At 38.7% G+C, this 26,588-nt stretch overlaps 2 protein-coding genes across 7 annotated transcripts in view; both read left to right on the top strand.

The window, feature by feature from the left end:
• The window catches only part of RAD54B (RAD54 homolog B), a 62,252-nt gene that overhangs the window by 11,935 nt on the left and 23,729 nt on the right, over positions 1 to 26,588 (top strand). Inside the window, exon 1 of one of the 6 annotated variants that reach the window (XM_085572345.1) lies at positions 12,065 to 12,367. The exons of 4 other annotated variants lie outside the window; for them this stretch is intronic. The gene's annotated coding sequence lies outside the window, so the exon portion shown is untranslated. Of the gene's footprint in view, positions 1 to 12,064; positions 25,936 to 26,588 lie in introns of those variants that run through there. One more of the 6 variants, XM_085572344.1, reaches the window with a different exon arrangement.
• FSBP (fibrinogen silencer binding protein) lies at positions 5,702 to 11,908 on the top strand. The gene is made up of 2 exons (XM_021543214.4): positions 5,702 to 6,143; positions 10,424 to 11,908. The coding sequence occupies exons 1-2, from the start codon at positions 5,773 to 5,775 to the stop codon at positions 10,947 to 10,949; spliced, it is 897 nt and encodes a 298-aa protein (XP_021398889.1). The 5' UTR covers positions 5,702 to 5,772; the 3' UTR covers positions 10,950 to 11,908.

Raw genomic sequence — 26,588 nt, 5'->3', positions numbered from 1 at the left:
CTTTAAAATTTGGCATGGAGGGCATTTTAATTGGCTAATTCATATATTCCCCATTTCAATAGGCTAAATGTTGAGAGAATACCTTATATCAGCAGAAGGGACAGAATTGTATTTATCTTTCATGCTTGGAATTTTAGCTGATAAGCACCCTGAAGCAGGCTGGAATTCTTGTTCCTGCACCAGTTTCAAGACCTGTTAGAGATTGGAAGGTAATACATGCTAGATACAGATCACAAAAATAGATACAGGACAAAGAAAAGAGGTAAAGTGTTGCCTAATTTGTCTCATGTCACATGCAGGAGAGGGGTTTAGAAATAATTGTGCAGGAGAAACGAAAGGAGTGGTCTAAGAGGTCCAGGTACAGCAAAGATAATAACAATAAAGTATAAAACTGATGGTGAAAGTGCTGATGAAGATGAGGAAAAAAAATCAAGTGACATGAGAAAGCCATTTGAAATACAAATGACCTAAAACTATTATTTCTAAATGGTCTGATGTGAATGTATTTAAGCACTGTAACTTCTAGGTGAAGTTGTATTACAGCTTTTGGTTCACAAAACTTTGTCATCTTCAACCCTATTCTTAGTGACTAATGTCTGCAACCCTTACCTTTAGACCCTGCCCATGAAACAACTGGCCCTGTGAGAAACCTTCCAAGCAAAGTTTTCTTACCCACCCTTTGCTTAGCAGGCTCTTAAAGACAGGCAGATCGAATGACTTGGCACTGTCTTGCTGTCGTGTCAGTAGAGAGGACTATATGATGACCTAATGGAAGTTTTGCAGCCCTTACTACCTATAGACACTCTCATCTTATGCAGCTGCCAAATTCATTTGCAAGGGTAAGCAACTGCCTTGATAGTTGCCAAATGTTTCCACTGCCATAATAGCCCAGTATATTCAGTTATGTATAACATACCCCATGCTAGCTGCTGAGTCTTTCTACATTATTTATAAGCACAGGGGTGCCAGGGTTCCATTTTAGCTTTGATTCAAATCTTGCAATCATCCTCTTCTCAAGGATTTTCAGGCTGCTAGGTGATTGCAAATGCTAACCCCAGGCCTCTGCAGAGCTGGTTTACTTGCGTATTACTAAATAAGAACAGTAGTCCTTCAGACTTATCCTGGGGCTACCACTTTGTGGGCAAAACATCTTCACAGGGCTTAGCAATCTGGTGATTTGATATTTTTTGCACTAGAAGGTCCCAGCCTGAATCACTTAAGCTGGTGTCATTCCTTTCAACATTCATATTTGCTCTCTGTTCCAAATGGCATCTTTCAAGACACATTCTTTCTTAGGGCATTCTCAGTTTTCTCAGACGTCTTTTTCTCTTTGTCTCCATGTACCTTAAAGTGATTCTTTTTTTAAGTCTGTCATGGAGAGATTCCTCCTCAGTTCTGTGTGACAAAAGATCCTCCCACTTCCTCCAAAATGCTCCCTTGATTTAAGACATTCTCCTTTTCAGGGTGTTTTGTCTTATAATGTGTCTATATTTACATGGGCCACTTGATGCAGTTAGTGGCAGTGATACAAACTTATCACTTGTAAAATTTGTGGCCACTGAGCTTTTTCAGCAATCCACAGTGATTTGGCTACTTGAATTCCTGACTGTATTAGAGCTGTGATTCATTAATCTCAATAGTTCTGCAGGATGCACTGTTTGTATCATTTTCTGGTATTAATTCCAGACATTTTCACAGCAAAACCAGGAGGTATAGAAGGCAGTGAAGTGATGTGAGGGGTGCATGTATGTTTATTTTCTTCAATGCTGAGCAGAATTTCTCTCCTGCTACCTGTGGTTTGCTGTCCCCTCAGTTGTGGTAATACAAGTCTTTAGGAATATGGTTTCCAATTAACCCTACTATGATCCAGGTAGAGTCTAAAGAAGCTTTATCAAGATATTTCTCTGTGTGAGTTATTGATCCTGTGGCATACCAGATTAGAGAACTGCTGGTGATTTAAACTAACTCAGCTCAGAAAAAAATTATTAATATGACTTGTCCAGATTTGCGAGTGCTCATATCAGCACAGTGAAGTGGCAGGAACATGACATGGCTGGGGGGAGGCAGAAATGACTGTTTTGACAATGTACCACATCTGTGTTGACTTAAACCAATTATTAAATTCATATTAAATTCTTATGTTTGCAAAATAAATAGATTATTCTGTAGCTAGATCATCTTGCTGAACTGGCTGGGCACTGTGTTGCATTAAGTGCAAGTGTTGGTGGAAGGTGTAGGATGAAAGGTGGATTGTGGCAGCATCTTCAGTTTTTGTAATTGTCTTGGAGCTACACCTACTGTTTTAGCTTGAAGATGTCTCTACATAGCATTAATATCCAGGCTTTTCACATTCTGTGATTTCTCATCCAAGTACTGATATGACCTTAGGCTGATGAGCAGAGCTATTTTAAAAAGGGGAAAAAAAAAAAAAAAAAGAAGGAAAAAAATCTTGGTTGGCAGCCAGCTTCATTTTATACAAGAGTTATTTTACACTCATGCAGAACAATATGTAATTCAGGCATTTCATGAGGCATTTTCTCAAAAGAAAACTTTATAGCAGTATTCTGCTATAATTACATTGGAGTGGAAACTTAGTCTCTCTAGCAACATAAAGCACTAAGGTAATAGAGTAATACAGGTTTAGATGAGTCTAATACTGGGAGTTGCTGCATCTGGTAGCCCATAGTAGAAGAGACTGCTGCAGCTCCTCGTGGCCAGGACCACAAGGATGTACCTTTAAGAGGCACATATGCACACTATATGTGTAGAAACAGACAGACATCAAGAAATGCAGCACTCATGCAAATACAAGCAGCTTCAATGGCCTCATCCTTTCCATTCACTGGCTGACTGTGAAGAAAGCTTGTTTGTGGCAAATGCTTACGTGCACAACATGGATCCTCCAGCAAGTGGCCTTAAATTCTTACTCTGCTCAGTTACTGGTCCCTGGATCCCCTGGTCTCCCATCTGACACACAAACACACACTGGGTCTCTCTGGCAGCTGGTCTGGCCTGCCCCCAGGTGTCCTGGTGTCCATCCAGTAGCCAAATCTCAGACCTTCTGGTCTCTGCAGTATCTGGCCCAGACTCATGGTTGCTTGGCTCCCAAGCCTTCTGTGTGGCTAGTCTGGTTTGGAGTTTGCCCGAGGTCACACACTGACACAGGCATCCAGGCCGTGTGCCTGGGCTCCTCCTGCCTTCTGGTGCCTCAAGCACCCTGGGCCCCTGTGACCCGTGGTGTACAACTCCAGCTGCTGGCATCTATGTTTCTGTACATGGTCACACTGAATGGAGATTTCCCCTCACCCAGGAAAATAGCTGCAAATGTAGTTTAACAAGCAGATGGGACAATCTGCTATGCTCGGGCCTAGGGCATGGTGAACAACCATACTGGGCAATACCTGTATCTGCTTACATTCACCTGGCTCCTGTTATCCCTTTTCCCCCATTCTCCCAGTATCATCCTATGCTTTGTTCTTTCCCAAACCACTTTCATGGTTCACTATCCCTTGTGTTGACTTCAGTTCTTCCTCTAAATATCCTTTTAGATATTACTATATTTTTAGAAGTACTGCCTTCTGCAATCCCAAAATACTCTTTTGGGCATCTCATATTGAGTCCCATACCCAGTGGGCAGTAATGCCCTCCTTGCGTCTGTGAGGTGGTCTAGAGAGGGCCTCTCCTGTGGACTCTGGGTCTGTCTTGCCCCTGGGGCCTGGGAGCAGCTGGACTGAGGGCTTGGTTCCTTTCATTTGGGTTATTGTGGTTCCTCTGCCCCACACTGTTCATTTGTGCTCTTTGTGTCTGTGGGGAGGAGCCTTTAATCACTGACTTATTTTTGTCTCCAAAAAGTCAAGAGTCTGGGCAGGCACTGCACAACTGCTTCAACAATGGAGGGTACATTATAGGCTCACCTGTGACTCCTCAATGCTGATACTACCAGAGTCTAAACCATGTGAAGCACATCCAATTTTTGTTCAGTTACTAAAGAACAATTAAGAACACTAATTAGAAAACCCAAAACTCTAACCACCAGCTTTATATTCTTAATATTAGTAAAGTGCAAAGTGAGGGGAAGTAGGAAAGGATTAGGTGTTTATATGTAATGGTTTTCATACAGTGCTTCTAACCACAAGAGTATTTTGTTTCTCAAATTTAAGTGTAATAGGCTTCAGACTATAACATGCTTTATTTAATCTTGGCTTGAAAGCAATGCCAGCAAAGTGGACTGGTCACAATTTTGTTAGATGGTACTGACAAGCCAAGTCTTAGAAATGGTTCCAGAAGTGCTTGTTATTTTAAATGCTAATTGATTTTTAGCAGTTAAAAGTCTCCCTTTGTTTAGTGTGAATTTCTTGTTTCGAATGCGGCTCTTGCCTGCTTTGCGTTTTTTCCCCTTAGAGCAAACAAGTTTATACCTAGATCTTTATAGCCTTAGGATATTTCAAGCTATAATTATTTCTCTTTCCTTCCCCCCCCGCTTCTAGGCTCCCTTGTTTTCAAGGCTGGACATGTTAAGCTTAGGAAGCTGTTGCCACTATCTCAAGTGGTGTTTGTTTCCACCCTCCGGACGCTTTCAATGGAGTACGTCATTTTTCAAACTTAAGTTTTTGCTTTTTGTACTTGAGAACACCTTTCCTGCTATCTATTGGGTTTTCTCTTTTTCCAGTTTTTGGTTTTGTTTAGACCACAGAAATTTAAAGCCTGGCATGCGTGTTTATGTGAAGGCTTGCTTTAAGGCGATACGTTGTTGAGCAAACATTAGAAATGGAGGCACATCTTGTTAATAAAAATCCTATTTTTTTCTTTATCCTGGAAAAGCGCCTGGATAAATACAATAAAAGTCATTTGTTTGCTGGTGGATACTGTGAAACCCCCAGTATCCACACGCTGTAAGGCGCTCGGCGCTCTGTTACGACTGCGGGCGGCCCCAGCCCTCGCGGGGCCGCCCCGCAGCCCCGGCCGAGGGGCGCAGCCGGGGCTCGCCCGGAGCCGCCCCAGGGCCGCACTCGGGGCCCGCTCGCACCGAGGCGACCGTGCCGCTCCTCCGGCGCCGGAGCTCGGCCGGGGAGCGCAGCGGGCTCTTTAAGAAGCCCCCGTGCCGGTGGCTGTCGCCGGCTGCCAAGTGCGGGAGAAGCCGAGCTTTGCGGCGAGGCCCGAGCGTAACCAGCCGGCTGGGGGAGATGCCGCCCCGCAGTGACTGACAGCAAGACCAGCTCTATGCAAATGGCGCCGGGGGCTCTGCCGGGGCTCTCGCCACACGCGCCGCCGCCTCTCGCCTCCCGCTCCCCGCAACGCGCCCTGCCTCGCACAAAGCAGTTGTTGCTTTTCTGGGGGGGACATCGTTACACGTAAAATCATCTCCAGCACGGTTTCAGTTTGAGATTGTGTGAGGGAGCTGGGAGATGTGTCAGAGCTTGTTACTCCAGCTAAATTAGGTAATTTTTAGCTGGGTAATGTGCTAATCTTTAAACCTTTATGTTTTTAAATCCTGCATATGTCTGGTCTCTTCATACAAAAGTGTATTTTGCTTGTTTCTTCTCGCCTTCTTCAGTCTGAAGCCTTATGTAGGTCAGGCTTGGCTTAAGCAGATTTCCTGAACCTGCGTCAGCTTAAGCTGAAGGAATTTTAATAAACCCTCCCTTGTAGGCGTGGGCCTAAATGAGACTAGCCTAGTTAAGCCTGATCTTTTTCTGTTTGTGAAAAAGAGCTGAGCAGAGCTAGGGACTGCATGGTGGCTCCAGGAACGGCTTCCTTAATTCAAAGATAACAATGGTTGGGAAGGCCAGATCTTCTAATTTTACCTTATCTGAAAAGCTCGATTTGCTAAAACTCGTGAAGCCGTATGTTAAAATTCTCGAGGAACATACCAATAAGCATTCTGTAATAGTGGAAAAAAACAAATGCTGGGATATTATAGCTGATAACTACAATGCCATCGGAGTAGATCGCCCTCCTCGTACTGCACAGGGCCTGCGCACGCTGTACAAGAGGCTCAAAGAATATGCCAAACAGGAGCTATTGCAGCAAAAGGAGACTCACTCAGATTGTAAAAGCAGCATTTCCGAGCCAACCAAGAAAGTTGTGGAAATGATTCCACAGATTTCCAATGTGTGTTTAAGAGACAGGAGCGGTGTTCAAAGGTGAGACAATTCTTTTTATTTTGTTACTGAATGAAAATTATGGCGCCTCCTATCTACTTTGTAATGCTTTTGCTTGTGCTCAGGCACCTAGAGGAAGTGTTTATCAGAGAAAATTCCCAAATGGGAAACAATGAAAAAAATAATACTGCTGTTGTTTTATGAGAAGCTTTATGTTGACTTAGCATTGCATTCATTTTTTTCAGCTCTTCCAAAGCTTGTTTCAGAGTCTTTGTCATACTCTGGAAAGTGAGGGTTAAGAGAGAATCAAAGAGAAATAGTAGCTCCAACCTCTACCCCTCCCCTACCTTTTAATAGGCAGATTATTCAAACACTGGCAAAGTGATGGCTATTCTCCTCCATTTAAGGTAATACTGCAGTCATTTTGCAACATATGGAACTATTACCAGTTTATATAAGATTTTTAATAAAGTTAGTTCACAGAGCTGAAAAACATTTTTCACATTTTTTCTCTCATTTACTTTGGTGTTTGCATGTTATGTTTTAGCTAATCCCAACCCTTTAAAGAAAAAAAAATTGATTCTCCATACTGCAATGCCTTTGTGAGTGCAAATGTTTTTTTAAATGATACTTTTCTTGTACTGACGATGGATCCCTGAAGCTGGAGCAAAGCTAATTGCAGTCTAAACTCCAAGCAGTTCTGTGTTGTATGTGAGGTAGTTTAAATACAGGGAGAAACTGAGAGGTACAGCACTAGAAGTTTTCTTTTTTTTTTTTTTTTTTTTTTTTTTTTTTTTGCAAGGTTTCTTTTTTTTACTGCTCAGTAAAGTGAGACACACTGTCTAGATTTGAGCCAGACATAATACAGGCAGGCACTATGCAGGCTTTCTCCCACAGCTGGCTAATGCCCCTCATATCTGACTTGCAACACTCTGCTGGTTCTGTATTGGTCCTTGAGGGATCAAAAAATGCCTGGGTCGGATTTTGGTTCCTCCAGATACAAAAACTAAGCTAGGGAGTGGGGGAGGGAAGTCAAATAACTCCCCAGCAACCTTGAGAAAGCTCGGATTTTTCTTATTTTCCCAAGTAGATTAATGGGAAGCAAACTTTCCGTATTTTAATCAGATATGCTGATAGTGAGTGCAGCAGCGTAACACTCTAAGAAAAGCTGGCATGCGCACACTCGCTGAATTGGATTCATGGTGCCACTGGTTTGAACTGAATAGTAACAATTGTCTAAATCCCAACATGCCAGATGCTCTAAAAATATTCTGTTGTGGGTCCTTTGCGTAAAGAAGTCTAAAGCAACTGGACACTGTGCTGCTGCTCCTCATGAATGCCCCTGGAAGAACCATTCCAAAGAATTCTCTGGAGCAAAATGAGGCTTTTAATTGTGCTAATAAAGGTTGCAGTGTCTTGACTACCAACTTTTGTAAGGAGGGGGAAAAAACCATGGTGTCAGAACTTTAGTTTGTAGATCGGTTTATAAAAAGCACTGACACTTTTAGTGAATGATTAAGAGCTAATGATCTCCATAGTTTGTCTCCTGTAATTTAAACAATTTTTGCAGTTTTTTATGGGTCTGGGAACACTGACTTGATTACTGCTTACCCAAAATGGTTGTTCCTAGGAAAAGCCACTACACTGTGGGCTGAAGGAAAAGAACATAATTCACAAGATTATTTTTTTGTTTGCCCAAATACATAATTATTTGATAGTTTTCTAAATTGCACTTTATTCTTAATTTTATAAACCTGGTGTTGGGTTTTAACTCACCAGGATATGACTTAGGTTTTGGAGGAGGGAAATATGACTTATAACGAGCCCAAATTCTTAATCGCACCTTTAAGGAATTTCTAGCTCGCTGTGATTAAATGAAACCTGGTGAATCATGGGTGCCTGCAGGGTTATAAACACCATGCCCCAATTGTGGTAACTGTTGTTTGTCTTTCTTTCAGTCAAGTTGTCAGAAACAGCATTAGTAACCACCATACAGGCAGCTCTTTTGTTTCTCAATTCCTTCTTTCTCTCTTTGCTGTCTAATTGTTTTCCACTTAAGAGGCTGACTAAGGGAAAAAAAAAAAAAAAGCCTTATCAGAGTTACCTGAAGATTTGGTAATTTTTCTGGTTCTGTGTGGATTACACTATTAAGAGCTGGATTTGTTTTTCACTGTTTAGAGGCTTTAGTCCATGCTATACAAAATCTCACCTTTTTTTTCCTTCTATTTAACCTCTCTTACTTTCTCTTTCTGCTCTCTGTCAATTTCCTTTTGTCAGAATGACCTGCTTCTCCTGCTGGTTGTTTCCACTTTTCTCAGGCTAGAAGCTGGCCAGGAGCCAGCAAATAAGAAGGGGAGAAGCTTTATTAGAAGCTATGGTTGTGAAGAGGGGGAAAACTCAGAATTACACTCAGCACAGGGGAAAACAAGTGAAAATTTGTGTGCAGGATAATGCTTCTGATGATGAGAGGACTAAAACAATGTGAGAAAGAAACATGTAGGAAAAACTGAAGCTTTGTGGCATGAGGTGGAAAGGAGTAAGGTGATATAATTGATACTCTGTAGTTAGCTCAGGTAACAGTCAATAGAATTAAGATTATCTTGGTTTTTTTCTTCAGGGGATTAATGAAAGGTCAGTTTTCAATTCCTGCTTCAGATGGACAGTGGTTTTTAAAGAATCTTAAGTTTGAATAGTTTGTGTGGCTGACAGGCTTTATTTTTGGAAAATACATTGCTCTGACCCTCACAGGCCTTTTTGTAACTGAGTATTGAGAAGCTTTCATGCTTTTATTATAGAAAATGCATTTTCATGTTAATGGATGGCAGGCTAGGTCAGGGTCTTTCAGAAATTGCAACTATGATTGTTTGTTTCTTTTAAACCCAGAGTTTTGAAGACCATGGGAGAAACAGAAGTTATGATCATGCTACCTTTTCATTAAGGAGGTAGTGCATTTATGTGAGAACAAGATGTATAAATTACATTTCTTCTTTGCTTCTGGGAATTTGAACCTACATCTCTTTCAAATTAGGATGGTGGTTTAATAATCAGATAGTTTCTCAGTGTGTGACTTGTAGGGCTCTGAAGACATTTTGAGGTGTAGAAAAACTCCATTGCTCACCCTCAGATTTAAGACGGTGACTCAAATCCTCCAGGATTGTAAAGTATCTGTGAACATTATGTTTATCATGGATCCACTTGCTGCCTTTGACTGCTAGCAGCAGTTTTTGTGGTGTTCAGAAATGTCTTGAGTCTGCAACCACCAGTTATGGCCTCTGTTTTAGACAGTCCTGGCCATGAGAGAGTGCACTGACTTGGCTGTCAATCCCAAGTTAATATATTCATGTTCCCATGTAACTCTATACTGCCATCCCAGTCATGCAAGCATTCTTTGTAGATCTGTGCAGTAATAGATCAAGAAGCTGGTCTGGCTTAAAAAAGCATTACCTGAATAAAGGAGTGATGTGCAGAAGTGTAGGGTTTCAAACACAACTGATGGTAGACAAGTGTCAGGAACAGCTTGAACCATTATCATCATCAAAGCCAGTGCAATGCCAAATCATGATTTGAGATGCTGCTGACTCAGGGATTTACACAAAGACAGATGAGTCAAGTGGGTGTTGTTCTTTAAAGAAATAAATGCACAGAGCTATAGGTTGTTCTTAATGGAAACATTTCTGTGTCTTGAAGCTTCAGAAGAAATATTAAGATGGATGATTCAAAAAGAAGGAACATGGATTAGCTTGGTTCCCAAATCTGCTGGCAAGGGTTGTCTTTTAGGCTCTGGTTTCTTTTCTCAAGGCATTTTGTGTAATTTTATTTAGTGATTATTTTATGTTGGGGAAAAAACCCAAATACTTGGGTGCATGAATCAGAAACAGGGAGCACATTAAAACAGGGGGAGACAAATAAGTTTGGGAGATGGAAATGTTTGTGCCATGGTCCACTCCACCTAAATTAATGTCCTTTTAAAATCACCTTTTATATTATACAAACTTTTTCTTCTATTACTTGCATGACTTGGTGCTGCCTTTTAATTTTTGTTTTCATTTGATATTAATAGCCCTTCTTGCTTCTTCAGTGTCAGACGGGCCTACCAGACAAGTTCTCTATTTTCTGTACTGCCTTTAGAACAATAAGATCTGAGTAGGACAGGGTTTTGTCTGTGTGGTAAGAAAGAGGGGCACAAGTGGTGTTCAGGTAAAGAAATGGAATCCCGGGCATAGATAGCGGAGTAGTATTCAAATGAAGCTTTGGTTACTTACAGCTATGCCTTTTGAAATAGTTTTTAATGGATTATTTAAATATGATTTTGTGTGTTCTAGTGCTAGTATCGATAAAGAAACAATTGCTGGTACCAGTTCACCACAGGCAATGTTGGATCACCATCCTGCGACAGTCATGATGGACTTGCAGTCAGAAGAGGATGTCAAACCTCCTCCTTCTCTGATTATAGACTCACAGCAAAATGAGAACTTTGAACAAGAGGAAGAACACCAGCTGGTGCATATTATGGAAAGGTCTCCTTCAACATCGGTGTCTTCAGTTGATATGAGAGTGATGATGTCTCCTTCCCCTGTACCAAGAAGAGATGAGTTTTTTAGGCTTGAGGTTGGAGAACGCTTTAGACCAGTGTGTGGTTATGACCCTCAAATGTTACAAATGCTGAAAGAGGAGCATCAAATTATATTAGAAAACCAAAGAAAAATTGGTCTTTATGTCCAAGAAAAAAGGGATGGTTTGAAAAGAAAGCAGCAACTGGAAGAAGAACTGTTGCGAACAAAAATCAAAGTAGAGAAGCTGAAGGCAATACGACTACGCCGTGATCTGCCAGAATACAGCAATATCTAAATATTGCTAAATCTAAATATTTTATTACTTCTGTCATATTCTTTGAAATAATAATAAATGCAAAATTGTTTTTTATGTTAATATGGATGGATCAAAATCTGGGCTTGAGACATGACAGCATATGTTGTTTAAGTACTTTAGAAAAATACTTTGTATGGGTTTGAATGCACCAACTCTTCTGGTCTAAAGTACAGTCAAATCCATGTTTAAGTGTTCAGGTTGATAAAAAGCCAAATTTTAAAAATATTTCTACTTACCTTTAAAATTGTGATGAACTAATGGAAATTTAATTCAGTTCTTGTTAAAAATTTTGGTCATATGCATTATTTTTTCAAATAATCACCTTTAATATCTTAATGAAGTTGCAGGTAAATAAATGCATATAAGAAGGAGAAATAAGAGGCCATGTTTAAATGTTTTATTCTTTTCAACTTGGTAAATCTTATGACAGTAGTGACATTTGGCTGATATATCAGCTTGGAAAGCAGAATTACTGGATTGTTATATTTTTTTAATGTTCAGTAGACAGTTGAATAAATGTACATCTTTTAAAAAGTTAATACTTTTTAATTGTTTCCAGTGGAGAAGTATTTCCATAGGATGTTATCAAAATAGAGACAATGAATGGTTTTTAAAACTGCATGCATGTGTAATTTGTGTGTACAGTTACCATGATTGTGTATTCAGTTATAGTAATTATACTGGTGATCAACCACCTAAATAGCTACTTTGCTCATTTGCATGCATAATTACTGCAGTGCATGTGCAACCAAGACAGTTGCGGGTGCCTTTGATCAATATCACTATGACTATAAGCTACTGAAATAAAATAGTTTATGTATGTAAGTAACATGTGACTTGAAATCAACACAAGATTGTGTTATTCTGGGTCCATTTTATAGATCCTGTTGCTCCAATCTTTCAATTAGTTTCAAATAAAAAGCCCCAAATGAAAGAAATATTGATTCTCTTGTCTGTCCTGGTAGGAGCTCTTTCTTTCCTCTGTAGTTATGATCAATGCTCATAACTGGAAGAAAAATACGTGGAAAATATCAGTCCCAGATGATTAATTTCTTCATAATTCATAGTCTCCTGCCTGTTGTGAATGGATCCACAACTGCCTTAGATCTCTGACTCCTTATTCCCTGTAACAATGCTTTCCCCTTCCTCTAACCTTTGCATCAAGAAAAGGAAATGAAGGACAGCATCAAGGAAAAAGAACAAAGGAAATGTAACTCCTCTGGTGCCTCCCATCTCAGAGGGCCTCAACAACAGAATGAACAAAAGCAATTGGAAGAAGATTATTTTTTCCTCACTCCTGTCATCACTGTTTTCCCTAATTTGCTTCTTTCTCCACTCCCACAAACCTCTGCATGCAAGCATGGGGCACTGGTCTGCATCAGCAGACTCTCAATGAGGTAAGCCTCACACCTGTTTGTTGGTCTTCTGAGTAAATCAGGTACCACAGGAGTCGGTACTTACTGAAAGCTGAAGACTGGAAGCATGTAAGTGTAGTTGAGAAGCTAATGGAACTTAAAGAATTGTCGTTAAATTTTGTGGTATAATAATCTTGACTGTTACTGCCCAGATAACTTTAACAAGTCTCAGGTAGGAAGAGTAAAGGGAAGCAAATACTTTATTTGCAAACTGAGGAAAACTATAGAACAGTGAAAACAGGTGTTGACAATCTGGAGTTCCTCAATACTTTGTTTTCTTGAGAAGAGAGTACTGTAAGTGTTCTGGGAATTTTTGTGTGTACTGAAAATGGAAAATGATGGTGCCTGGATAAGTGGCCTTTGTTCTAGTACAGTCCTTGGCTTTCTGCTGTGTTTCTTAGTTCAAGGACATTGATCTGTTTTTGTGTAGCTGGAAATGCTTCAAGGAGGTACTCACTTCTTCGAGTTTACAAGAATCAAAATTATGGCTTTAATAAATAAATACAGATTTTATTTGTTCTGCTTCTCAGAAATGGGAAACAGCACTAAATTATCTGCCCTTGTCTCGAAATTTGAAAATGTATTTTCAAATGTATTTCAGTTGAAGATCAGAATTCTAGTTTCTAGTGGTAAGGAATTAACTTCTAGTTTCTGTTCTTATGTATTATGCAAATGAACAAGTTTTTAACAGTTCATAAAATAATTCCCATACGGCTCATAGTCTTGGAGTGGTTTTGAATTATAGGTACTGTTAACACTGGCCACCAAAATGCTCTGGAGACTTTAGGATGTTTTCTTGTGATGCTATATGACTTCCAGGGTTTCTGCTAGCATGGTATTTTTATTTCGAAGACTAGAAGTAGAGGAGTTTTCAGTCTGGGAAAGCTTATAGTATTTTCTCAACTGGCAGGCAAAGTAGTTGCTAAAATAGGACTCTGCATAGAGCAAATTCTCCCTCGTGTTCTTTATGTTGGAAGGGGAAGGATGCAAATGAGTCAAGAAATAAAATGCCCTGTCCCCTTATAGCTGGTCTTCTTCCATGTTTCATTGTTCTGATTTTGTGTCATTTGTTGGTGGAAGACTTTTGTTCTTATCTGCAAGCAGCACCTCTAGTTAGAGATCTCATGCTTCTCATTTGCTGTGTTCTCAGTTTTGTTTCTTTTGACTTTTGGGGAGCTTTGGAAAGGGGGAGGTATGTATTGAGTGCCCATGGAGCTTGCTCCTTTCTTTACTGGTGAGATGATTATTTCCTTTCACTAAAGAAGTGTTTCCTCCTTCAGTGCCATTATATTGCTCTCTCAGTTCAGTGTGGTGCTGACCTCTCTATGTTGATGGATTTGCATTTCTTTCTCACTCCACATCTGCTTTGCAGTATCAGGTTATCTTTCTGAGTCAGACTTCTCACTTCTCTGTGTCTGTTCCTGATTTTTTTCCATGTATTCCTAATGTTGGGTACATGCACCACAGCTGTTGCTGGTCATTCTGGACCATGAAGTGCTATGAATTTTTACTGTTCCAGCAAATGATACTGTGCTAGCATGTGTGAAAGGGATGGTAGGAAGCCCTTCCCTCCTTCGCCCTCATTCTTATCCTCTTACTCCCTTTGCTACATCTGGCAGTGCCATTCCCTCTCTGCATGTTTATAATGTAGAGTACAAGTAGAATAATTTAGGCAAGGATGAATTTCTACCATATGTTCATGTCCTTCTACTAAGATAACTGCAATAAACAGGCTGAAGGAGTAACTTAATGCTAAACATCTAATGAATTTATGTTTAGTATTAGAATAAAAAATTGTACCTATGATAACTTTGTGATAATTATGATAGCATTTTGTGTAATTTCATCTATCCAAGTCACTGGCTAGCAATCAGTCTATAATGTCATCACTGCTACCTAATTATCTTGGTTTTTTTGTTCCTGCTTCCCCCTGTAAGCCTTTGATTTCTGTGGAATGCTTGCCTTAGATGAGAATTCTTACCAGGTAAAAAGGGTAGGAGAGAACACTCCAAGACTGGGAGAGATTGCTTGTAGCTAATTGTACTTGTCATACTCCTGTTTTCTAATATTTTCCACCTAACTAGCTTAAATTTGTTTCTTTAATTTATACTTCTACACACTTTCTGACTTGGGATTTTTTCTCCCTTTACATTGAAAATACTTGCATACAGTCATCTTTCAGCAAACCTTTGCTCGCTGGATTTCCAGTAGTTAAAGCCATTAAGTTCCTTATAATTAAATGATAGTTGTTTCTGAGTGGGAGGAAGAAACAAGATTGTGCTACCCAGGCTGCCTGGCTAAGCTGCCTTTTAAAATTTCCTATGTCTTTTTTTAAAGTGCTTTAGGATGCTTCCATGTCAATTTTAACTTCAGTAAAATAATAAAACGGTTTCTCAAGAAGATGATAAAATGTTGTTTTCCTAAGATGTTGATTACTTTTCCAGTTTGCTTATGAAAATAAAAAGAGACCTCTAGAAAGAACATTTTTAGCATTAAAATGCATTAAATATAGCTTTTCAGTGTGTATTCCTAACAAGTAAGGTCATTAGACTGTTTTCAATATCCAGGTCTTTAATAATGTGAGAAATCTTACTGCCTGTGTCTTAGAGTGAAAAAAAAAAGAAGTGCTGTTTACAGTAGTTAAAATAATGTCTGTTAGCTGTCTGTATAGTATAGAACTAAGTTTCAATCATTCTGTGACCTCTGTTTCTGTTTTTTACCTCTGCAAAAACTAAAAGTATTCACTTTGGTGTCAACCTGTGTGTTGTGATGCTTGCTCTTAAATGGCATCCAGTTTGTCTGGGTGAAGTTTTTCTCCATACTAAATATAGAGTTTCCTGAAGTTCATTGAATGCTAACTAACAAAATATGGATTCTTTCTTGTAAAACTGACAGTTGTCCAGTGGTAAAATAGTTGAAAACCTTGCTTTTGATTTGTGTATGTGGGGAAGTGGATGAGGGTCAGAGAACCCAAGGAAAGCTCAGCCATCTGTAGGCATTGGCATTCCCCACTGTCCCTGCCTTTCTTCCATGCTATGGGATTTTCACACTGTTTTATCCTAGTGACTACACAGAATGATTTGTTGATGCATCCAAATATCTCTTCAGTATAACATCTTGTTTAACTCTGTATTACTCACACAAGAAGAATATAATATAATTTTAATTGAATACTTAATCAGCAGTTACTCCACATAATTTATGATTTCTATTTGCTCTTTAAACAGCAGATTTGGAAAATGCTACTGAATTTTTTTCTTTGTATTTTACACATGCAATTTTTTTTTTTTTTTAACAAGTCATGGTTTCCTGGTGATTCCCTTTTGGCTCTTGATTTTCATTTATAGTTAGGCACAATAATTAGCATAATTTGACATAAATACAATGAAGAAACAATTCCACTGACTTACATTGCCCCACCAGATTTGGTTGACTTCTGGGCCCAGTTTGGTTAGGGCTGTCCTTTTGTTTACAGTAGTCTGTGTATTGACATATGCTTGCTTTGTATGTTGTTGTAAGAGCCTTGTCTATATTACTAATAATTTCTCAAAATAAATGCATTTTCAAAGTTTGGAACTTTCTACATACTTGAAATAAGTAAACTAGCTTATAAATGACTGATCTTTAATTTTTTTTTTTTAGCTTTCACTTAACAGAAGCAATTAGACAAAATGTTTATCTAGTTTGGGGATAGGGAGAAGGGATATTGAACTGCCTGTGGTTAGTTGCTACAATATTGTTTATCCTGCATTGCATCAGATAAAAACTTGCAGTAGTGTCGTGTTGTATTTGTTATTAATCACTGAATATGTCATGTGAAAGAAGTAATTTATCATAGCTCAGCAGCAGTTTGCAGATAAATTTTACATAGGCTACTTGTTGATACTATTAAGAATACCATTATGTAAAGTGAAAGCTTTTATGTGTGGTATGTAACAGAGATACAGGATTAAAAGCAGTACGTTATACTGCTATTGCCGTGGTCTCCATTGTAATATGGCATTTGTTTCAGGCTGTGCTGTAAGCCACCCCAAACAAAATTGACTTGTAACCTCTGCAGGTTTCACCCAAGTGAAGTTTGCATTGCTTTGCACTGTGAGGAGGCTTTGGCAGTAGCTTGTACTTGACAATATGACCTTAGTAGTTAACTGTCAATTTGGCCAAGCTACTTTATGCTGTTACCTCCTTTCAGGCTAGAGTGTGTGTTCTATATATGTGTTTGTTGATGACTCATCTTTTTCCTGTGAAACAAATTGCAGGGAGAATACTCTGTTTAGCATATATTGAATTTTTATCATACTTTCTTTGTAGTGTTCCAGTTTCCCTGTGCTTTTGAAAAAGTACTTGAAACTTGGCATCAAGCTGGTCTTTGGCCATTCCTGTAAAACCTCACTCAAGTTTGTCTTAATTTGTAAGTCATTAACACAGAAGGTGGTAGTTTTCAGAACAAGTTTGTTACACTTTGGACATAGTCCATAATAACTGTGTCTTAAGAAAGCCTGTCCAGTCTGAGCACATTGTGCTCCTGAGGGTGGATTAGGGAGTTCTCAGCTGTGAACACATTGAATGAAAGCAAGAAAATGTGTCTGTAGTTTTGCCAATAATGGGACAGACACCTCAGTGAGGAAGCCACTTTGTTTAGTTCCAGAAGGTTGCAGGTGACAATGAGGATCTCGAGCACACGTGCCCTTCTTTTGGGGCAATAAGGATTTCAGAGCTGTTGGACTGTCCAAATGGATGGGTAATGGCCCAGCTCTTTTCCAAAAAGACCAGCAATAGCCTGGAAAATATGGGTTGTAACCCTGTGATTAAGAGTGCTGCAGTGTGTGTGCAGAAAAAGACTGGGCTAAGTTCGTTTAGGGAATTTTGCCTTTGCTGTTATAATATTTCTGCTAGATAAAATCTATTAATTTCAGAATAGTTTTTGTTATGTAACTGTATGTGCTAATTTGTTGTACTTGAGTTTTGATAATACACAAGTCCTAAGTGAACATTTGAGATGGCACTAAAGATGTTTTTCAGCAGTACAGAACTTAAGTCTACTTGGAGAGTTTCAGATACTTTAGCTCTGAAGATCTAGTGGGCATCTCTAAAGCTTGTTTTCAAAGGAAATAGAGATAAATTTAGTCTTTTTCTAAATCTCATCCTTCTCTCATGAGTGTGCCCATGCACTTACATTTGTAGGCATACATATACCAAACGAGATACACACAGGAGCAGTTGGTAAGAAGAGCTGCACTTGCTGCAGAGGCTTTCCAATGGCACCAAGGGTCAAAGCAGTCTTTTGGGAATAGCAAGTAGAGCTGGGCTGCTGATGGAAAGCTGCCACATCTCCATGTCTTCTAGCGTTTCCTTATATAAGTGGTCAGCTCAGGACCAAAAATAGGTAGGGTTGACATAAACTAGGGTCTGCTAAAGGCATCACGAATTTAAGGCTTCCTGCATGGAATCATCTTATTAATTTGCATTGGAATTTCTATGCAATTTAAGTTTATTCAGTTTTCAGAGTCAACAAAGTAAACGCCTCATATCTCTACAGTGATGAATTTCTTCTGTTCCCTCCTTCATTTTCCCAGCTCTATTTTGCTTTCCTAGTAAGAATTACAACTAAAGCTCTATGTTTCTGTGTTTGGAATATAAATATTACTTTTCTACTTGGACTACTGAATGGATTACATTTATGTAAATCAAAGTTATGTAACTTGATTTGGAAAGATTACTTTTCCCCTTTCCAAATATTTCATCAGCCACTCTGCAAGTAATCATTGCTGCATAACACATGAAAATTCTAAAAAATATGACTCATCCTTTGTGTGCCTCTTCCCAGGGTAATGTTATAAATTTTAAACAGTCCTGTTTAAATAATTTAGGACAGGAATATGTTGTGTTTCATGCTTGTGACAGTGGGCATAAGTTTTATGATTACTCGTATTTTAAGGACTCTTTACTACAATCCAGGAAAATCAAAGATGGCCATTAACAAACAGAACATTAAAAGTGTTTTTACTGCCAGTATGTGCTAAAACAGATGTTAATATGAAGGATATATAATCTTAATAAATCCCTTTCTGCCTGCTTTCTTTTTGTTACAGATCTAAGTCTTTGCATTTCAGAAACAGATTTTGTACAGTGCAGAAACAGTTCTCTAATAGTTTTCTAAAAAAAAAAAAGACAGAAGTAATAAGAAATGCTTAAGAGAATGCCAAACCACATATTTTCAAAATATCACATGTGGGTTTAGCTGAGTACCTTCCATTTACATTTAAACACAAAGCACAAAAGGAAGAACACTTTTATCTCTGCAAACTGCTTCCAAAAAGGACTGCTTTTTGAGAAGGCTACAATTAGCCTGTGATTGTGTAATAGTCTATTAACTACTTTTTAATATAAATGTGGGGTTTTTTGTAATTTAAATATTTGGAATATTTTCATATCGCATTTAAACTATAATTTATTGCAATAATATTCAATATTTACAGAATCCAAGAATAAATTTTGCTTTGGGGTCTCACTTCTGCTTTTTTTTTTTGAAGTAAAAACCCCTTTACTTGACAAATTAATCAAAACAATTTTTGGTGTGGATGACAACATTAAGAAGTATAGTAAACAGTCAATTTGGATGGCATTTTACTGGTTCCAATGTTTTACTGAGCTGATCTGGCTCACTGCACCAAATGATGCCTGCAGCCTTTCAAAATTCTCAATGATGCTGCTTTTTCCTTTGATAATAGGACTTGCACATCTATTTCTGTAGACCTGACAGAAGCTTTCAGCTTAGTTCATTAAATTTTTACAGTGAAAGCTGGAGTTGGATTTTTAGACAGCTGAGAGGTTTAGGAAGAATAGTTTTCTGCCATGGAGCTGTAATTTTGAAAGTATGTGCTCTCCATCCTCCCTCCTCTATAGTTGATATGCTTAAGAGGTAAATGTTTCATTAAATGGTGATGAGAGGATTCTTCCTAAATGTTTGAATTAAGTACATTCACCAGCTCTGTCACTGTATATAGAAGGCTTCTATTTGCAAATAAAGGTTACTACTCAAGTGTTCAAAAAATCGCAAATAACACAAACTGAACCCAGTTTCCACATTCTCTTGGGTATCATCATTAGGTACATGATTAAGGATTGTATTTTTGTAGACTTCCTTGCCAGTTCACAGAATGGACTGTGTCAACTCAGTGAGTCACTATTCAGTATTTTCTTTGCACCTCTTTGTTCAGTTACAGAGCTACACCTTGTTCTCAGCGTATTTTTCAAACTATTTTGAATTAATTAGCTTATTTTTTTTCCTCTGGTGCTCATTGTGATAGTATCTGAATGCCTATGAGATGTAATTATGTTTCACAACATCCTTGTGAGACAAAAAGTTGGTGTAACCTCCACTTTCTAGAAGATAAAGTGCGAGTTGAGGCAGAGAATAACACCAAAAGGCCCTACTTTTATGGATGGTGCAGACTGAATCATGGAGGACTGCATTGTCTCAGTGCTTTAGGATACTGCACTGTTAATCTTTCCCAAGCACCACTTCCAGTTACACCCATGAGTGTTCACTATTAATATAAATGAGACTGAATCACAAGTCAGGCGCTCAGACAAATGTTTATTGCTAAAAGTTGAGGTTAAATGACTTTCTTTACATCACAGAGAAACTCCAGAAGACATGCAAGTAAAGTCCAGTTCTTTAAGGCATTATTCAGCTTATCTAACCACGAGATTGGACTATCTGTCCTTGCAGCCTTGTCCATCGCACACCTTTTGCAATTTGCAATAAAACAGTGGAGGGATGGCAGAGGCAACAGCAGCCTTTTTTCCCCACAACTTTTCCTGGCTTTCCAGCAGTTCAGTTCTCTGCACTGAATGAACAAGAGGTCCCACAGCAGTGTAGGGCAGCATGCTTTCTCTAAGGACTTTATCATGGATCACAGTGGGTCCAATCAGGTCACTGGAACACCTTATTTCTGACATCTTCAAACTTTGCTTGACCTTAGAACTATTCACTTGATGAAGATGGGTCATAGGGCTGGTGGGCAGGTGGGTAGCATAGTTTTTTACCACAAGGTTGTTAATCTTCTGGGTTTTGGAGCAAATTAACATTTCTAAACAGATTATTCTATATAATTTGATATTTTCATCTATGTAAGACAGGGTTGAAAACCTTACCTTTCCCCTTTAAAGTAATAAATCAAATTACTGCATTAAGATATCACTGAATTCAGTGTACAGTATTAATATCTATCGAGGCATGCAGTGGTTTGCTCAGTAAGTTTTGCCCAAGTTTGATGACAGCAAAGAAATTGAAAGACCAAAAATTTTTCATGTTGAAGAGCAGAAGATACTGAGAGGACTTTAGGGAAAGTGATATGATGATTCAAGCTCTAGCTCCTGCTTTGTCTATGTGGACTTGTCCACTAGAAGATATTTGTCTGATTCTGGGTCTTCTGCTGGTCCTAAACTCAGAATTGATGTAAGTTTGTCTTGCAGGGAATGATCTGTGAAATGGATCCAGTTCAGGAGCTTAATTTCCTCCATCTCTTACATTGCACCTAAACCTTCCATTACAGCCCTATTCACCTGTAGAGTAACTACCAAACCTGAGTCTGCCCTCTTTACCAGGATGCTGTGTTTATGTGAATGCCCTTCATGTCTTTGTGCAGTCAGTGCCCTTCTGTGCTCAACTGCTTGCCATTTTTTATGTGGCAATACCACGTTGTCTTTAGTTGGTATCTTCTGTTGTCATTTTCCACTTCTATTTTCCCTGTCATTGCCTAATAGTTCCTGTTCTCATTTTTTCCTCTGAAGTTGTCCTGTGATTTCCCTCAGTGTTTTCCAGCTGTACATTTTCCTAGTGAATCTTGCATTTTGAGGGTCAGAGGTGAGAGACAGTAAGTTATTTTTTTTTTTTTTTGCACCACCTCCTACTCAGAAAATTCCAACTCTGTGCCTGGTCCTTGACTCTTATACTGGACCCCAATCCCATTCTGCCTGAGTGGTTCTCCCCAGCCATCCTCCTAACATATCCTGTTGTTTTCTTACTCTTTTACTCCATGTCTTCTAGCCTGCATGCTCTGCTTCCAGCTCAGACTTTGAGTCTTCTACCCAGTTGCCAGTTTTCAATTGGTTCAACATCAGCCTTCCTTTCCAACAATAGCCTTTCTTGTCAGGCTTCATCTCTGAAGTTGCTTTTCCTTGTAGCTGGTCTGTGTCCCTTCTGCCATCCTTACCTGTTTGGTGCCCAAAGAGACCTGCATAGTCTGAAGGAGGAGACCATGGGAAAAATTCCCTGCTGGAATTGTGGAAGAAACTCAACTTCAGTCTGAGTAGTGAAAGCTGTGACTACAGAGAAACCTGTTCTTGGCCTCAGTTAGAGCATGTCCAGTGTGTAATCCTCAAGAAATTAAGCTGTAGATACTGTACAAACTGCATTTATTTCTAAGAGGTTTTAGCTTTCAGGAATAGAAAAAGTTGTAGCTTAGCAAAAAAAAAAAAAAAAAAAAAAGACTGGATTAATCTGTGATTTTTTTATAAACAGTAATTTTTCTTTCACTGCCAGTTTTTATGAACATTGTGCAAATGTGTGAATATGTGTGCTTAAACTGAGGCAGCTAGCATAGAAGATGTACTATGAACTCATGAAGGCCTGTCAAAGTTATTAGCTTTGTAAAATAATATCTACTGAAGGAAATCCTCATAGTATTTCATAGTCAGGAATCTAGAGCCTAGTTTGAGTGGCATTTCAGATTATTGAGAGACTTTGAAACAGAAGTTTAAAAATATTATTTTTTTTTATCATTTACATTTTTCTTTAAAAATAATTTTGCATTTAGAACAATGATGTGTTTTCCAAAGAAAATATTCCTGCTTGAAATATCAGTCTTTAGGTGAGTTTGTTATCTATGCTGATACATGCAAAAGGAATTTCAAATACATTTTGTCTTGGAAAGAGAAGTACAAAGCACTGGGTTGTAATCAAATTACTCTGAAATGTACTGCCAACTGTCATTGATTGAGGTTTAGGGCAAGCCAGCTTGACTCTTGCTGTTTGCACTCCTCCTGAGGTCTCAGAAGTGCCATGGGAAGAGTTACTGCATTTTTTTTTTCCATCTTGGAGGCACACAGATATATATTTACATGTTCGCATAGTATTAAGTTTATTATTAGACTGAAATAGCTTTGCAAGTGAAAGATAATGCTATCTGACTCATATTTCTTTAAATATTTCTGGGATATCTTAGAAGTGTGTGACATATAGATCTTTCATAGGCAACTAAACATTTAACTGCTATGTAAATGTCTGTTCTCAATATGTTACAGATTAATTAAGGAACTTTTTGGTTACTTCCTCTGCTCAGAAGAAAGAGATGGTGCAGGCTCCATGGAGCAGACTGATGGCACCTGAGCCGAGTCACTGCAGAGGCTACAGCAGAGCACTGGCATTGAGTTTAGGCTGTGATTCATTCAAAGCCCCAGTCTCCTTTTACTGCAGTTCAGATTTTTTGATTTGCCTCCCTCTATTTCTTAATTCCTTAGTGCTATAGAGTGCAACTTTAATCAATGTTATCCTCTCTAAGCTGCAATTTTTGCATTATGACAGTACTTTTTAATGAGAAGATTCAGAGCAGTTGAGCAAAAACTTGCCTGTTGTTTCATACATGCTTACATTGTGGAAGTTCAGGTGTGAAGGTGATTTGTATCACAGGACCCATGGTTTAAAAATCACCCTACTGCTACAAAAAGATGGGCAGCCTCCCAGTCTCCTTGGTCCAAACTGCACATGCCCCTTCCCTATATTGGCTGTAGTTGGTGATGGGATTCATTGAGCTGGCTTTCGTGCAGCTGGTGGATGAGAAGCAGAGCTGGAGAGGGAAGGAAAGGTGAGCTCATGGGCTTTGGCAGCAGCCTGCAGTCGGATTGGGTTAAGCCGTCCATTAAACCACACCCAGGCCAAGGTGCCAGTGCCTGGCTCACTGGAGCGTGCCCCTCACTCAAGGCAATGCGTGCGCGCTGACGGAGCTGCAGCCCGCAGTGTCCTGAAAACGAACGCTGGAGTTACCTTGGGTAGTCTTTCATAATGCAGCTGCTTTCTTGCTGCATTGGGAGTAACCTAACGCACTTAATCGATGCATTTTCTCGAAATCTTGCTCATCAGAAACTGGTTAAACTGGTTTGCCATTGGAATGCTCCCATCCCCTCTCCTGGATCCAGTCCCGATTTCTGTAAATCATCACCTTCCTGAGGCTGCTGAAACTTTTCCTCGTATCACCGAGGCTGTGGGTTTATATCTTGAAACTTAAGCCCTTGTTTTCTCAACCACAGATAGAAAGCTTTATTTGTGGAAGCTTTTCAAAGCCTTGTTAGCCGTGTCTTTAAATTTCCCAAACCCTTCCTTTGGGAGGAGAGCCATGCCTCTTGCTACTGTTTCTTCACGATTAAGCAAACCTTACTGCCAGGCTGGGTTTTGGCTGCTTGGGAAAGAAATGAGTGGGCATGATTTCCTGATGTTTCTCATACCACAGGGTATGCACGGTTGTTGTTACTTATTGTTTTTACTCCAAACTGATTAACAGCAGAGCCCAGAAGGTCCAATTGCAGTTTGTCTTCCAGGATCTCAGCAAATCCAGCTCTATTTCAGATACTGTCTATGGTCTCTGAGCAGCAAGGGGTTTTTCTGTTGAATCCACTGTGCACTGTACCCCTAAATCAAACACTGAACTTAGTTCCTGTGTATAACATACCATTCTCATTTCAATTCCTGAAAAGCTCATGACACTGAATTTGAATATTCTGCTATTGCACTGCAATAATCTTTAAAGTTAAATAGGTGTAAAGCTGAATGCAAACAAAACTGATAAGATAAAAAGAAGGTTGAATGAAAGTACCTAATCAGCATTGTTGGTGAACAGGTTTAGGTTTTCTGTTCAAGGGAATTATGTGAAAGATAATTTTGAGAGGATGTAATTATTTTTACATAAAAATGTTTAATTAAAAAAAAACCCACCTTACACTTTTATCTGAAAATATACTGTAGTTATTGGTAAAAGGAAGATGATTTATGAAACATAAATTATAGAAACAAATTGTTATTGCATACTTCTGTAAACAGAAGTTATGGTAATTCAGAAGACAAATTTAGGGAAGAAATCTGAACATTGCAGAGGCTATAATTTTTCATTTTCCCCATAAGAACATGATAGTATTGCATGGAATATTGGTGCCTGGTTTGGTTCTTACTGGGGACAGGTTGCTTTGGAAATATTTTTCGGCAAAACTTACTATAAAAAAAGTCTATCAATTTCCAGCTTTGTTTCTAAATTATTGGTTTTCCAATTATTTTAAATGAAGCAGGGATAAGAAAATTTTGAACACTTGTTATTGATTTGAAAGTTAAGCTACTCTTGATTCAGATAATACCATCCAGGATGCCCTGAGTAAAAGAGCAATGACCATAACACAGATCTCGGGGCTCACCAAACTCATGTGGGAGGTCAATGAAGGAGACAAAGAGGTGGTCATTTGTTTATGGATGGCCATCCTTCAAGAAAAAAGAAGAAAATTCTGAAGTGAAATCTCCAGTTCTTGTAGTAATAGTTTAAAATCTTAATATAAGGAAAGTAGTTGTTGATTAAACTAAGAGAATCAGTTTGAATAACAAAAAGAAAACCATCTTGTATTTTTTTGCTGAATCAATTTACAATTAGACGCTCAATATAGAACGAAATTAATCTTTTGCAAGGTACAGGTTTCCTCTCTTCCCCCCTTTCACTTCTCTAAATCTTACCACTTGTGATTACTGAAGATCTAATAGAGCCTTTTAACTCTTACAGAGCTGCATGTTAAAGATTTTTTTTTGTTACTGTCTGGTTCATTTACCAAGATTCATCTGCAAAGAATTCCCTACATTTCAAAAATGGCTACTCTGTTCCATATTCTTATCCTTCTTGTGAAATGCCAGTGTTCAGTGGCTGCTCTGTTATTCCTTGGAGATGGGGACACATCTGCTGCATGGAACTACAGATGTTGGCTAATGCACTCAAGAAACATCTACAGATGGAAAATCCTGTCTGCTTTAGGCACTGCGTCAGCATGGAGCTCTATACAGACAATACAACTTCTGGAGTGTTTTGGAAAGGAAATTCAACTAGATAAATACAGCATTTTTCATTTAGATAATACTTTTTTAGTAAACATTAGTCTGAAAAATTACTCTCATTTTAGGCATGTAACTTAGGAGTATTTTGAAGTTTTGAGAATATGTAGACTTGATGTAGAAGAGTTAAAGCTGCTTCTTTGTTGGACTATTACTGTGAGCAAGAATTTCCTCTTGCAGCTTCTCCTTTAAATACCAGCACACTTGCAAATTTTGGAAACATTAGTCTGTGGCATAAGTGCTTTTCTTATCAGATTTGTATAGTGTTGAATCCCAGATGGAATCAAAGGAGCAAACCTATTTAAGCTTTTAACCAGCATGCAAGGGTATTTTAATGAAAATTAGTCTGATTCTCCTTTTGAAGCTGTGCATGTGCTGAAAAGGAATGCTACAGATACTCCTTTAGGTAATGCTGGCAACTTCTCTACCATTACTTGTCTCGGATTGCTAACTCTTGAAAGCATGTGTTTATTCTTAATTGATGTTACAATCAAGTGCTCTCTCTTCTGTTATAATTTCTTAACTTTATTAGCCTAAATATAGCATAATAATATTTACATCCATGATACTTATAACTGGGTAGCTGCTGACAAATCTAAATCAATCAAAGCCTAGTAACAGTGTGTTTGAGTTGGTGCATACTCAAGAGATGGCCTGTTTCAGGGTTTGCACAATTAGTTATTTTTGAAGGGTGCAAAGAAAGAAAATGAAATTATACTTTGTATTATTACAGCTATGGTTTATAGTGTATTCAACTTAAAACACAATCTTCACCACAGTGGTTATTCTGCTAATTAGTACAGATGACTTCAGCTCCAGATGTGGTTCCTGGACTACTTTGTTCCCTTTTCTGAGTTCTGTGTTCCTGTCCTTGCCTTCAGAACATTGCCCAGCACCATCTCATGAGGACCCTGTTTTCATTTGCTCCTCTGGTCATTTCCCTTTTGCTTTTGTTTCAGCCTTTCCTTTTATTCTTTTTCCATTCTTATCATCTTGTATATATGTCAAATTAGGTCACTTACTAATGCAACAAGTAATCTGATTTCCCTGAAAGTACAT

This window comes from Lonchura striata, chromosome 2 (assembly GCF_050655825.1).
Source record: "Lonchura striata isolate lonStrDom1 chromosome 2, ASM5065582v1, whole genome shotgun sequence".
Lineage (NCBI taxonomy): Eukaryota > Metazoa > Chordata > Aves > Passeriformes > Estrildidae > Lonchura > Lonchura striata.
This window is presented reverse-complemented; position numbering and strand designations above follow the sequence as displayed.

Coding starts and splice junctions, on each gene's coding strand:
- FSBP (XM_021543214.4), top strand. CDS start 5,773: ATGGTTGGGAAGGCCAGATCTTCTAATTTTACCTTATCTGAAAAGCTC. Junction 6,144..10,423: donor GACAGGAGCGGTGTTCAAAG/GTGAGACAATTC, acceptor TGTGTGTTCTAG/TGCTAGTATCGATAAAGAAA.